The sequence below is a fragment of the Microtus ochrogaster genome, chromosome 8 (genome assembly GCF_000317375.1).
Source record: "Microtus ochrogaster isolate Prairie Vole_2 chromosome 8, MicOch1.0, whole genome shotgun sequence".
NCBI classification, from domain to species: domain Eukaryota; kingdom Metazoa; phylum Chordata; class Mammalia; order Rodentia; family Cricetidae; genus Microtus; species Microtus ochrogaster.
Genome location: NC_022015.1, coordinates 24,757,602 through 24,769,845, shown reverse-complemented (window position 1 = coordinate 24,769,845; position 12,244 = coordinate 24,757,602). Strand labels below are relative to the sequence as shown.

The following is a 12,244-nucleotide window of genomic DNA, read 5'->3' as shown; positions in this document are numbered from 1 at the left end:
CACACACACACACACACACACACACACACACGCACACGCACACTCATACACAGAGGAAACGATTTCCCAGACTCAATCAAAGCTCCCACCTCCATGTCTCAACAGAACCACTGTCCTTTGTGATCTCCCAACTGCACAGATCATAGAACTACTTAGCATACAAAGCTGCAGGATTCCACCCCCACCCCCACCAGTCCACAAAGGAGTTTGGGAGAGAGAGGAGACAATCCTTTTCTATCTATCTATCTATCTATCTATCTATCTATCTATCTATCTATCTATCTATCTATCTATCTATCTTTTTCTCCTTTTTTATTTTTCTGACTGAAACTGGCAGGAGGAACTGTCACAGTTGGAGCAGGCTAGTCTGAGGAATGCAGGTCCCTGGTGCCAGTGAACTGCAGCCCCGCCTGGTTCTTGGCGCTCTGGGAAGGGGAATAACTGACAGTCACTGGCCTAACAGCACAGCCTCAGGAGAGGTGGCCTGCCTGGAAGGGCACGGAGAGAAATATCTACTTTTATGCAAGTGGCTGGTATCTCTGAAGTAGACCGCTCAGGGGCTGTCCAGTGGCAGTGGGACCCTGCACTGTGCAGTATTTCCCTCCTACCCTGTTTCTTCTGTTCAGCACATGGAGTGTGGGTGTGGGTGAAGAGTTAGCATGAGGTTGTCTGGAGATCAAGTGAAGAGGTACTGAGTTTAACACATAAGAATCCAAGGCTGATTATGGAGCTCAATGCCAAGGTTTCCCCCAAACCCAATAGTTCCACCATATGGAACAGCTGGCCCACTTCTGGGTATATGACCAAAAGAAATGAAATGCATTTACTGTGTGCTATGTTTATTGACACACTGTTACTAGCAGCTAAGGCAGAAGCCAACCTAGGGGCTATAATGGTTGCATAAAGAAAATGCGGAATAGATACACAAAAGGATATCATTTGGACAAATGGGTGAACCCAGAGGACACGATGGAATAACTCAGTAGGGTGCCACCTGTTCTCTCATAAAAAAACATACCTTAATAAGCCCGTCAGAATATGCAGCAGTAATGCCCAGGAGCTGGGACGAAGGGGATGATGGAGGGAGAGTGGATAATGGGCATTAAAACAGACACATGCTCTCCCATTCCCCACCCTAGTGGGGGACTGCACTTCACAACAACCTGTAACATGTGTTATAAATAAGAAACAGAGAGGGGCTTGGAGGCTCCAAACACATGCAAATGGCAGGCAGGGAGGTGGAAAATAAACTAGCCCAATTTGATGAGCACATATTGTGTATGAGCAGTTTAATCTTGCGTTGTGCCTTATAGGTTTGTGCAGTGATTATGGGATAATCAAAACTGTTACAGCTGTTAAAGGAACAGGACATGCCAACTGCCCTAACTTCATTGGTACCCATGTACACATGTATTGGATCATCACAAGGTATCGGTAGCCAGTGCAAAAAAATGTTAATTAAGGGCTAAAGAGATAGCTCAGTGGCTACAAGCTCCGACTACTTAAGACCTGAGTTCAGTTCTCAGCAGCTCACAACTGCCTATAACAACTCCAGCTCCAGGGAATCAAAAACTCTCATTTGGCCTCTACAGATGTCTGCACTCACCTGCACTCACATAGACACAGCAGGCACATGATTAAAAATAAAAATCAATCTTTAAAATGTTAGTTATTGATAAGGGAGAGTCTGAGGCTGAAGAGAAGCAGCTAAGTGTTCGTTCTCACTCTGCCATGCTCTCAGGAGATACACGTGGCCAGGAGGGCCCCCACTCTGGCTCTCCAAGCCCTGGTCCCCATCCACAAGTCAGCTCACCTGGTAATCACGTAGGGAGCAAAGCACACGAGGAAGGTCCCTATGAAGGTGCTGATCTTTTTGGTGGCACGCTGTCGCCTCCGCTTCTGCTCCTCCAGACATCGTTCCCTCACACTGTAGGGGACAGAGAGGAGAAGGTAATTCGTGGGGTGGCCTGGCCAGGACACAGGGAGGTGCTACTCATGAACACAAACAATGCATTCTAGGTGTGTGGTTATGAAGCCAGAGACCTGGGGCCCTGTCTTAAGCCCTTGGGTAAAGTGTGTGACAATGTCAAGGTCATTATTTGCAGTGTGATATCACACACCACGTTTTACTGATGTGCTTTCTTATAGACAATGCAACATAATGTTAGCTGGATTGTTTGAAGAGTTTAATGCACAAGGCTCAACAGAGTTCTGTTTTCCTTTGTTTCTTCAATAAAACACCCTGACCAAAAGCAACTCAGGGAAGACACAGGGTTTATCTGGCTCATACTCCCATGATTATTTGGTGGAAGGCAGTAACTCAAGCAACTAGTCACATCACACCTACAATCCAGAGAAGAGAGAAGCAAACGAAACCATGCTGCCTGCTCGCTTATGCCACCACCAGCTCTCTCCTGCCCCAAGTTCAGAACCCTCTGCAGGGGGAACGGTGCTACTCTTATGTTAAAGACTCATCAAGACGATCCCCCACAGATAGGCCTATAATTCCTCAACTGAAATGCTCTTCCCAGGTAATTCTAGATGGTGGCGAGTTGACATTTAAAACCAGCGCTCACACATAAAGATATAGAAAAATGTATCCAGTGTGCAAACGAATAACACAATGAATACAAACAGAGAAGAATTCACGGGGTTACTGCTTATGTCACGCACAGACTTCCCTGCACAGTCTTGGAGGGCTACACCCCCTGCCTCTGGGGCTCATCTACTATGATGGTTAGTGCTAGCTGTCAAGCTGACAGAAGCTGAAACCACCCAGGAGATGGACCTCTCTGTGTTTACCTGGGGGAAATTATCTTGATTGCATCCATTGCCATAGGAAGACCCAGCTTAGTTGTGGGCATGTGCGGTTCCTGGCATGATTCCTCCCGGGACTAAGATGGGAGAAGCTAAGTCACAGCCAAGTCCTCTTGACATTGAGGATGTAGCTTAGACGATGGGGTCAAGAGCCACCAATGCCTCTAATCACAACCTGTTCCTGCTCCACTCTGCTCTAAGCCCTGCAGGAACTGATTCCTTTCCACCAAGAGAAATCAGAATATCACAGGCACGGGACACAGGAAAGCAGCTGTGCACGCAGCCAGCTCCAGGCTCCTGACTCTGTCTTGTAGCATCCAGGTGAGCAGAGAGGGTGACTGGAGGCTGTGCTGCCCCGCAAGCCAACTTGGTAGAGCCTGGCTTGGGCTGCAGTGACTTGCTCCTGAAGACAGGCTGGCCTGCTCCATGAAAGCAAGCGGTAGAGAGGAAGCTCATAAGCTAGATTCAAGAATGATGTTAAAGCAAGTGCTACCCACTGCATCTAGGAGAGTGACTGTTTTAATCCTTAAGTCTCTCCTCAATAGATTTCTTCTCATATGAACACTTTGGACAGACGAATCTGGAATCCTTCCTTGCAGGTCCCCTTTTGACCTTTTGCCTTTATATAAATTTATAGAATTAGGAACCAGATTGGGGCTTGGAATCAAAGTTCCCCACTGTCTGAAAATGTGTTTTTCACAACTAACGGTACTAATTACTTTATAATAATTAACACTATTGCCGGGAGGCGATGGCGCATACCTTTAATCCCAGCACTTGACTCGGGAGACAGAGGGTGGGTGGATCTCTGTGAATTCAAGGCCAGCCTGGTCTACAAGAGCTAGTTCCAGAACCTGCTCCAAAGCTACAGAGAAACCCTGTCTCAAAAAACCAAAACCCAAACAAACAAACAACAAAAAAATAACACTAATAATGGTCTGAGTCTCTGCCATGTGTCATGCTAGGCTCTATGATGGGGTTTCACATGCAAAGGCATGTTTAGTTGGTACAGTGTGTCTAGGAGCCAAGGACGATGTTGTTACAGTCTGCATATTTGAGAAGCGATTGAGACTCTAGAGAGGTAAGATATATTCTCAGGATCACACAGTGTTCACAAGGCTCCTAAGCGGTAACTATGAAGTGGTCAGCATTTAGTCAGGCACTGCCTCTGCCTCTGCCTCTGTTTAGTACTGAAAGTATTCCGTCCCCAATGGTTTCCGTGGAATGGTTGCCAAAGTGGATCCTATATCTGAGTACCCTTCTCCATCCCTGGCAAGTCAGGCTGGCAGATGATGGCAGGAACTGAATCCAGACCAGAGTCTGGAACCAAGCTCACCCCTCCCCCTACATAAACAGTCTACCTGTGTCGTCACAGGGGGAAGTCCCATGGATTGGCATATGGTGGGCCTGAGGTCACTGAGCCCTGCTCAACTCAAATCCCCAGACCTTCTGACCACATGCGTGTTTCTGTAGCATTTTCTGCTAAGGTTCATGGGCTCCTGTGACTTGCACAGCCTGTGGTTGGAGGTCTGGGTACAGGGACATGGCCAGCTCAGCTGTCTTGGTTTAAAACTCAAAGTCCCTCCATCTGGGAGTCTCAACCCAGGGCAAAGAAGACCAGTGGTGACCACAAATGCAGGAGGCTCAGGGTTACTCTTCACGGCTGAGCTCTGTCTGCTCCAGGGTTCACGGATTGCCACGGATGAATGGTGGGGTGCAGATTTGGGGTGTTAGCTGAGTACCCTGAACCATCACACAACTTTCTTCCATGACAACAAAGGACCATTCTGACACCCAAGAAATAAGCATGCCAAATTCACACAAAGAACTCTGCAAGGGGGATAAGACTATCTACGTTCCCGTCCTCCTCAGTGTGTGACAGTGTTCCAGTCCTTGGGTGCTGTAGAGTAAAAGGCCTCTTCGGTGCACTCCCTTAGAAGGGCCCTGCTCTCCTAACTGTGGCCTCAGGCAAATCACCAAGCCTCTGTGCGTGAGTCCCCACTTTTCAGAGGAGGCTTTCACCACACCTAAAAGCAGACCTACGGTTCAGTATGAGGATAGGCGTGGCTCACTGAGCAATAGGGCAGAGAGATGGGGAGCTTCCTTATGCTCCCCAAGGAGTCAAGGTTCTGATGAGGGGCTACAGACCCTCCCCTATCCATAGCAGACTCTCTCTCCTTCAAAGCATTGGGAACCTAATGTCTATAAAGGCATTGGGGGTCTGCAGAGAGACACTTGCATGACTGAAGGAAGGAAAGGCTAGGACTGTCACGGAACTGTCACTGTCACACCCCCAGGCTGCACAGATCCCCAGAGACCTGCTGCATTGCCCCTTTAAGGACAGGTTAAGCAGAAGACACTTTGCAGCTGTGTGTCTTCTTTGGCCTTCGCTTCTTGGCTAGTGGTTAGGTTTGAAGAGCCAAGGTTAGAACTTCAGACTCAAACCCAGACACTTAATTTGAGGTGGCTTTTGTACATCAGATGCCTCATCTCTAGAAAGAAGGGTGATGAGAGGACCTGCCTTTTAGGGTCACACCGAGAGTGCCTGAGTTAAAATATGAAAAATACCAAGAACTGTGGCTGACCCTGTGAACACTTAGTGCGTGCTAACCAAACTATTCTCAACTCAATATACACTCACTGGGGAACTCTGTACTGTGTTCCACCTCTGCCTTGAACCTCCAAGCCACAGAATTTCCTCTGTCTGTAAAAGTCCTTCTTACCCTATGCTATGTCCACAGGAGAGGCAGCCGTGGCTAGGGACTGTGCCAGGGGTGCTGTGAATTAGCATCATGCAACTGAACATTGAGTCCTGATTTGACTCTGTAGCCCATTTGGGGCTTACAGGGACATCACAGATTTTAATGTGACTCACCAGTAGAATGCAGAGAGTGTCTGCAGAGGGTACTCTGCCCCAGAATCATGTTATTAGGTTATCATGATAACAGCATATTATCATGCTGTTAGGACGGAACAGTAGACTCTCCAACATATGCCTACCCAAGCTTCCAGATGGGGAAACTGAGGCTTACAGGAGTGAAGGACCTGCCTGTCCTGGGAGTCAGGTACAAGTGGGACTTCAGACACATGGGAATTGGCTACCAGCCCAGCGCTTTCAGCTAAGGGTGTGCCACTCTTTCCCTGAGCTATTGTAAAGGAAAGGGCTAAAGCCAGCTTTGCCCTTCCTCCATGGGCTCTGCTGTTTCCTGGGTAACAGTACAGTGGTGGGAGGAGCACCCCCATCACTTAGGTGGGAGACAGCTCACTGGGCAGCTCACTGGGTTCTCCGAATGATAGGATCACAAAACCTCCTGTTGTCATTTTCCTCCCCATGGCTTTGCAACCCTGAGATCCTGAAAATCTTGTATGCCTGTGGGCTGTCATTGTGCTATTCTCAGATGAGGACCCGAGTGGTTTAGGACATGCCCAAGAAACGTCCTGGCAGTTTGGGACAGAACCAAGGCTCATCTCAGATCTCCTGACCTGACTCTAGAGTGCTCCCCTTACTCTCACTGCCACCCCTAGTCTGGTGGAGGCACCCAGAGTCCTTGGACTCCTGGGCAGAGTCTGTGGTGCAGAGAATATGAGGTACAAGGGGAGCCCCAATTGTGGTCTGAATATGTGTGCTAGCCTGGAGTTGGAGGAGGGGGGCATCACAAGGTTTGAGACCAAAGTGGACAGGCTCTCTGGCTTTTTGACATGTGAGGTCAAAGAGATGCTTTCCGCAGGCTCCAGTAACAGCAACTCTGGACGGATCTAAACAGAAAGCGGGGAGATGGCCTCGGAAGTCTCTGAGATGGCTCTCTAGGTCCTCGATGATCTGAGATGTTCATTGTCCTTCCAGAGCCCACACCTGGAGCCCTCACAGCCTGGCCCCTATTGGTTTTCTGGCTTTTAAGCCATGAGACAAGACGGCTGATGGTAAGAAAGAGCCCTGAATTTGCAGTTAGGATGCTGATGTCCCCCTTGCAGATCTAGGAAGCATGGTCCCTGCTCTAGGTCCTGGACATTAAAACTGGAGCTCACACAATCTACTCTGGGGAAAAAAAAGCCCTAATTTTCTATGGCACATAATCCTTGTGCAAATGCCTTGATTCAGGGTTAGGTCTAGGGTTAGGGTTAGAATTAGGGTTAGGGCTAGGGCCAGGTTTATGGCTAAGGCATGGGTTAGGTTTATGTTTAGGGCTAGGGTAAGGGTTAGGGCTAGGGTTAGTGTTAGGGCTAGGGCCTGGATTATGTTTAGATCTAGGTCGAGAGTTTGGGCTAGCGTTAGGGTTAGACCTAGTGCTAGTGTTAGGGTTAATGTTAGGGCTAGGTTTAGGGTTAGGATTAAGGCTAATTTTAGGTTTAGGGTTAGGGCTAGGGTTCTGGTCAGGGTTAGAATAGGGCGAGGGCTATGGCTAGATTTAGGTTTAGGGCTAGTGTTAGACACAGACCCCTTGTCCCCACCCAGTGGTGGACTACACTGTAGATGTACTCAGTATAAGGCCCGAGAAGCATCACATGCATATGGAACGTGACTGTATGACTTGAGGTGTGCGCATGACCCAAGAGAGGCACCTGTGCTGCTGGGTAGATTCAGGGATGGAGAAGTAATGCAAGTGGACCACTTAGAGTGTTCTCTAGCCCAGATGAGGCTAGCCTCAACGGAGTCTATAGATTCTAAATTTGAGCCCCAGTTTTAGGAAGTATATCTGCCAAGATAGGGCAATTAGAACATATTCCATAGCCCCACCTATAAGCTAAAGTAGAACTTCTAAGCATCTACACAGAGAGCTTGTGAGCCTCCATCTACCTGGTTGCTCCAGCTACAAATCTCAAGGACAGACTTGGGCGTGGCCCCAGGTGTATTCTACTTTCTAGAGTTCATCAAATGCCTTCCTTTTGGGATCACTTCTGCCTCTGTAAAGTCAAGGGCCCAGTGCAGCTCTACCTCCTTGGTCAACCTCTGACATCCTGCAGAGCTAACCCTCAGGCAGCCCCTGTGGTCATGGTTCACAGCATGTTAAGGGCTTAGAGAGAGACCCTGGTAACACTGTGAGGAAGTCCTCACTCAGCTTTTAGGAGAGACTCTGTCACCAGCAGCTTAGCTCCAGGAGGTTATCTCCCTGGCATGGGTGAGCCTGGTCTGGGCTAGAAAGAGGGCAATGATACTGGGCCACGGAGCCTGATCTGCTTGGCTGTACCCGGCAGCAGCAGAAGAAATCTAACCAGAGCCTGCCGAGAGCTTTGGCTGGGAGAGCTGAATAGCAGACACTGGGCAGGTGAAGATCCAAGTGTGGTCCAAACACTGCAAGGTGAAACCCGCGTCCTAAATGTAGTAAAATTGACCACAGAACAACAGAAATAGGAGATGCCACTCTGGGCCTCAGATTTAGAAAAGAGAGACTTCCTGCTGCTTAGGTAGTGATTGCAGCAAAGGGATGAAGCTTGCTACTCAGCATGCAGAAGAATAAGCTACCTCTTGTCGCTTCCTAACAAACGGTACCTGGGCTCCAGGCAGCCCAAAGCAGGTCTCCTTGAGCTAAATTCTGGGGTAAGTGGCGGATGACAGGTGGGATGAGTTCCAGGGAGCTGAGACTTCACTTGCTCCTCTAGCTGCCCAGGAGACTGTCCTGGAACCGACACCCTAAGACCACATAGGTTCTTGGCACCAAAGGATGTCAGAGCCTGAAGTGGGGGCAGGATTCCACCACAGCCTTCAGAGCTAAGACCAAAACTTCTCCACGGTGCCACCAAAGTAACAGCCAGCAGATCAGCTGTCAGGGAAGTAAACTGTCTGTCGTGTTCTGTGGAATTCACCTCCCACACTCCTGCTTGAGACCCCTGGAAAAGTTCAGTTTGTGTTCACAAAGGAGTCAGTGGCTCTGTGACCTGATGAAGCTCCCTGGAGGGTCTAGAAGCAGGGCCTCCTCCAAATGGCCCGAAGCTCAGAGGAGGTCAAGGTTCTCTGCAAAACTGACAAAGGCCTGGATTCCAGCCCAGTGTCTGTCTTTGCTTATGAGACCCCTACATACTCTCTGTCGTCCTGACCTAAAGTCAGGGAGACAGGTAAGAGAAGAGGAAGCCCCTGTCCCTCACTAGAATGCAAAGTGGCTTCTACCCTCCTCTCTGGGGGATTAAGAGCAGACCCTATCCTATAGCAATACTGACGAATATCTTGCATATCACCATAGAACCTTCATCTGGTGATGGATGGAGATAGAGACAGAGACCCACACTGGAGCACTGGACTGAGCTCCCAAGGTCCCAATGAGGAGCAGAAGGAAGGAGAACATGAGCAAGGAAGTCAGGACCACGAGGGGTGCACCCACCCACTGAGACAATGGGGCTGATCTATTGGGAGCTCACCAAGGCCAGTTGGACTGTGACTGAAAAAGCATGGGATAAAACCGGACTCTCTGAACATGGCGAACAATGAGAGCTGATGAGAAGCCAAGGACAATGGCACAGGGTTTTGACCCTACTTCATGTTCTGGCTTTGTGGGAGCCTAGCCAGTTTGGATGTTCACCTTCCTAGACCTGGATGGAGGGGGGAGGACCTTGGACTTTCCACAGGGCAGGGAACCCTGACTGCTCTATGGACTGGCGAGGGAGGGGGAGAGGAGTTTGGGGGAGGGGGAGAAGGGTGGGAGGAGGGGAGGGAAATGGGAGGCTGGGAGGAGGCGGATACTTTTTTTTCCTTTTCTCAATAAAAAAAATAAAAAAGAAAGAATGATAAAAAAAAAAAAGAGCAGAAATTGGGCTTTCCCTTACTCTAAGGGAACTGGCTCCTTTCCTGCTGGGCTTCCACTTCTCTTTTCCTCCACTGGGAGGCTCGGTGAACGGGCTTTCTAGGACTAGCTCAAGTCTGCAAGAGTTAACATTTCCATGCATCCTCGGGAGCTGCCCCAGCCCCAGCCCTGGGGATGGCCCTTTCTAAAGTGAATGCTGATGTACAGGAATGTTTCTGCAAGTGTGGCTGCAGACCTCCCCCTGGAATGACTCCTAAGCTGCACAGACATGGGCAGGGGGGGCTGATGCAAACACATTCTGTCTGAGTTTCTGTGGGGAAGATTCTATGTAGGGAAGACTAGAGGAGCCTGACCTCTAGAATGACTCTCAGAGGGGGGACAGTCAGTAGACACACTCAGCCATGCCCTGCCAATGTGCAGGCATGCTGAAATTCAGCAGCTTCTTATTGCTCAAGGCAGGGAAGTCCCACGAGGGGCCTTTGCTCAGACTAACACGTTCTGTTTGTTTGCTGTGCCCTCTAGGGCAAATACACATTAGGGTCTACACTCTTCCTTACCTACCCCGAGGTTTCCTGAATCCTGGACTTGGGCTCACACATAGAACCATAACATCTCACTACCAGTGCTCTCTGTATGCTATATCTTATGTGCCAAGTGGATGCCTAAGCTCTTATCCGGAGTCCCAGGCATCAGAGAGGAAGGCAGCTTTTAATGTAAATAAATCGGCAGAGACTACAGAAACACCCTCCCTCAATGCCCTAGTCTCAAAAGGAAAAGATGAGGTGAGCTCAGGACAGCCTGATTGACAGTTCTCTCCTTCTCTCCTGAAGGGACATTAAGGACCACAGAGGTCCCCAGCCAGTCCTTTCATTTGCTTCCCTCTATCTTCTCCCGAGAGGTAGTGGGTCAAGAGGAAGGGGGTGGGTAGACAGGCTTAGTTTCAGGAGTCTGAGGTAGAAATTCTTGAAGGGACCTTGAGGCACCAAGTCCAGAACACACAGGACAGAGCCCCCTAGGGAGGCAAGACAACCCAGGCCCTCAGGACCCACCACAGGGAGAAAGTGCAATGGATTCTGTTTGGTGGGAACTCAGACACATACACAGGGGGAGGAGATCAAGTTAGCACCGCACCCAGACTGACAAGGATCCAGAGGAGTAACACCCGCAGTCTGAAGAGTTCTTAAGCGTTGTCTAAGACTACCATATGCCCTCCCAGGGCCATATCCAAACCCTTTCCTAGCTTAGCACAATGAACAAAGCCCACTGCTCAGGATACATCTAAGGATAAGGAGGAATTTCTGGCTGAGAGTTCAGTCCGGTGCTTCAGAAAGTGAAGCTCTGGGTACCCTTTAAATAGCACCTGCCGTTTCAGCCTTGCTTAATGCAGTGCGGTGAACAGGGGACTCTCCCATGGCCCTACCTTGGGTACTGGGACCTGCCCAACTCACTACAGTGTTCCTGAATCAGGCCTCTCACCTGGGGTGGATGTCCACCAAAAGCACGAGTGTCTGCATGGTGATCACGTCGATGCGCTTGCAGTGGAAGCGGGCCACCTTGAGCACCTTGAGGTACGTGAAGCAGAGTACGATGAAGGAGAGCAGAAAGCTGAGCGCATGGAAGGCGCTGGTGAAGATAGCAAAGCGCAGGCGCTCCTCGGGCCGCCGGCTGCATAACGTACACGAGGCATACAGCTGGTGGAAGCCCAGCCAGGACAGGGCGAGCGCAGTGGCCGGGAAGGTGAGCGCATGCAGCCACGTGTAGGCCACCATGAACGCGGCATCGCGGAGGCGCATCTTGGCACGGTAGCTTAGCGGGAAGACCACAGCCACCCAGCGGTCGATGCTGAGTGCAGCCATGCTGAGCATTGAATTGGCGGCCAGGAAGGTGTCGAGGAAGGCAGCCAGGCGGCACAGGCGATCCCCGGCCGGTTGCCGCTGTGCCACGACGCCGGCCAGCGTGAGTGGCATGTTGACCACGGTGCACAGCAGGTTGCCACAAGTGAGGTTGAGGGTGAAGAGCGCGGGCGCCTGGCGGCGGATGTCAGCGCTGTGCAGGAGGCAGAGCAGCACCAGCCCGTTGGACAGCAGCGACACGCCGATAGTGCCCACCAACAGCCCCGCCAGGCCCGCGTCCCACGAGTTCATGGTGCGCGCCCGCAGCTGGCGCTCAGGGCCCGCAACCCCGCGCCGCCATGGCGCAGTCCGCTGCCGGCTCAGCCCCTCGGCGTCGCGGAGGCCCAGAGACCCCTGGTCCCCGTCGCCATGGCTACCCGAAGGGCGTCCAGCAACCCAGAACCCCGCTCCACCCCCTGGACCAGCACCTAAGGATGCAGTCACCCGGAGCCCCGCACCACCTCCCAGGCGAGCACCTGGGTGTGGAACCACTCGGACTCTGGGTCACCTCACCACGGGCGAGCACCTGGGAGAGCCGTCACCCCCAGCCCCGCACCACCTCTTGGCCAGTCGCCCGGTGCGACGCTGAACTCCTGTGGTACCCTGGAATCCTGGGTTGCAGGCGCCTGTGGTCACAGGCTTTGCCTCTGCCCGCACCCGCCCTCACCGGGTCCTTCTAAGCTCTGGCTCTGCTCCGCACACCCTCCTGCTTTGTGGCTTTCTCTCTGTCTCCCTCTCTCTGCCTCTGTGCTCAATCTCGTGTGCTCTCACTTTCTGCTCCCCCTCCCCCATCTGTCTCTC

At 51.0% G+C, this 12,244-nt stretch overlaps 1 protein-coding gene across 1 annotated transcript in view; it reads right to left on the bottom strand.

The window, feature by feature from the left end:
* The window catches only part of Gpr26 (G protein-coupled receptor 26), a 34,538-nt gene extending 22,824 nt beyond the window's left edge, over positions 1-11,714 (bottom strand). The window contains exons 1-2 of the mRNA XM_005351392.3: positions 11,028-11,714; positions 1,814-1,927 (exon numbers count right to left, since the gene is read on the bottom strand). Of these exons, the coding sequence (XP_005351449.1) occupies positions 1,814-1,927; positions 11,028-11,695 (782 nt within the window). The 5' untranslated portion in view covers positions 11,696-11,714. The remainder of the gene's footprint in view (positions 1-1,813; positions 1,928-11,027) is intronic.
* Positions 11,715-12,244: the final 530 nt, after the last annotated feature.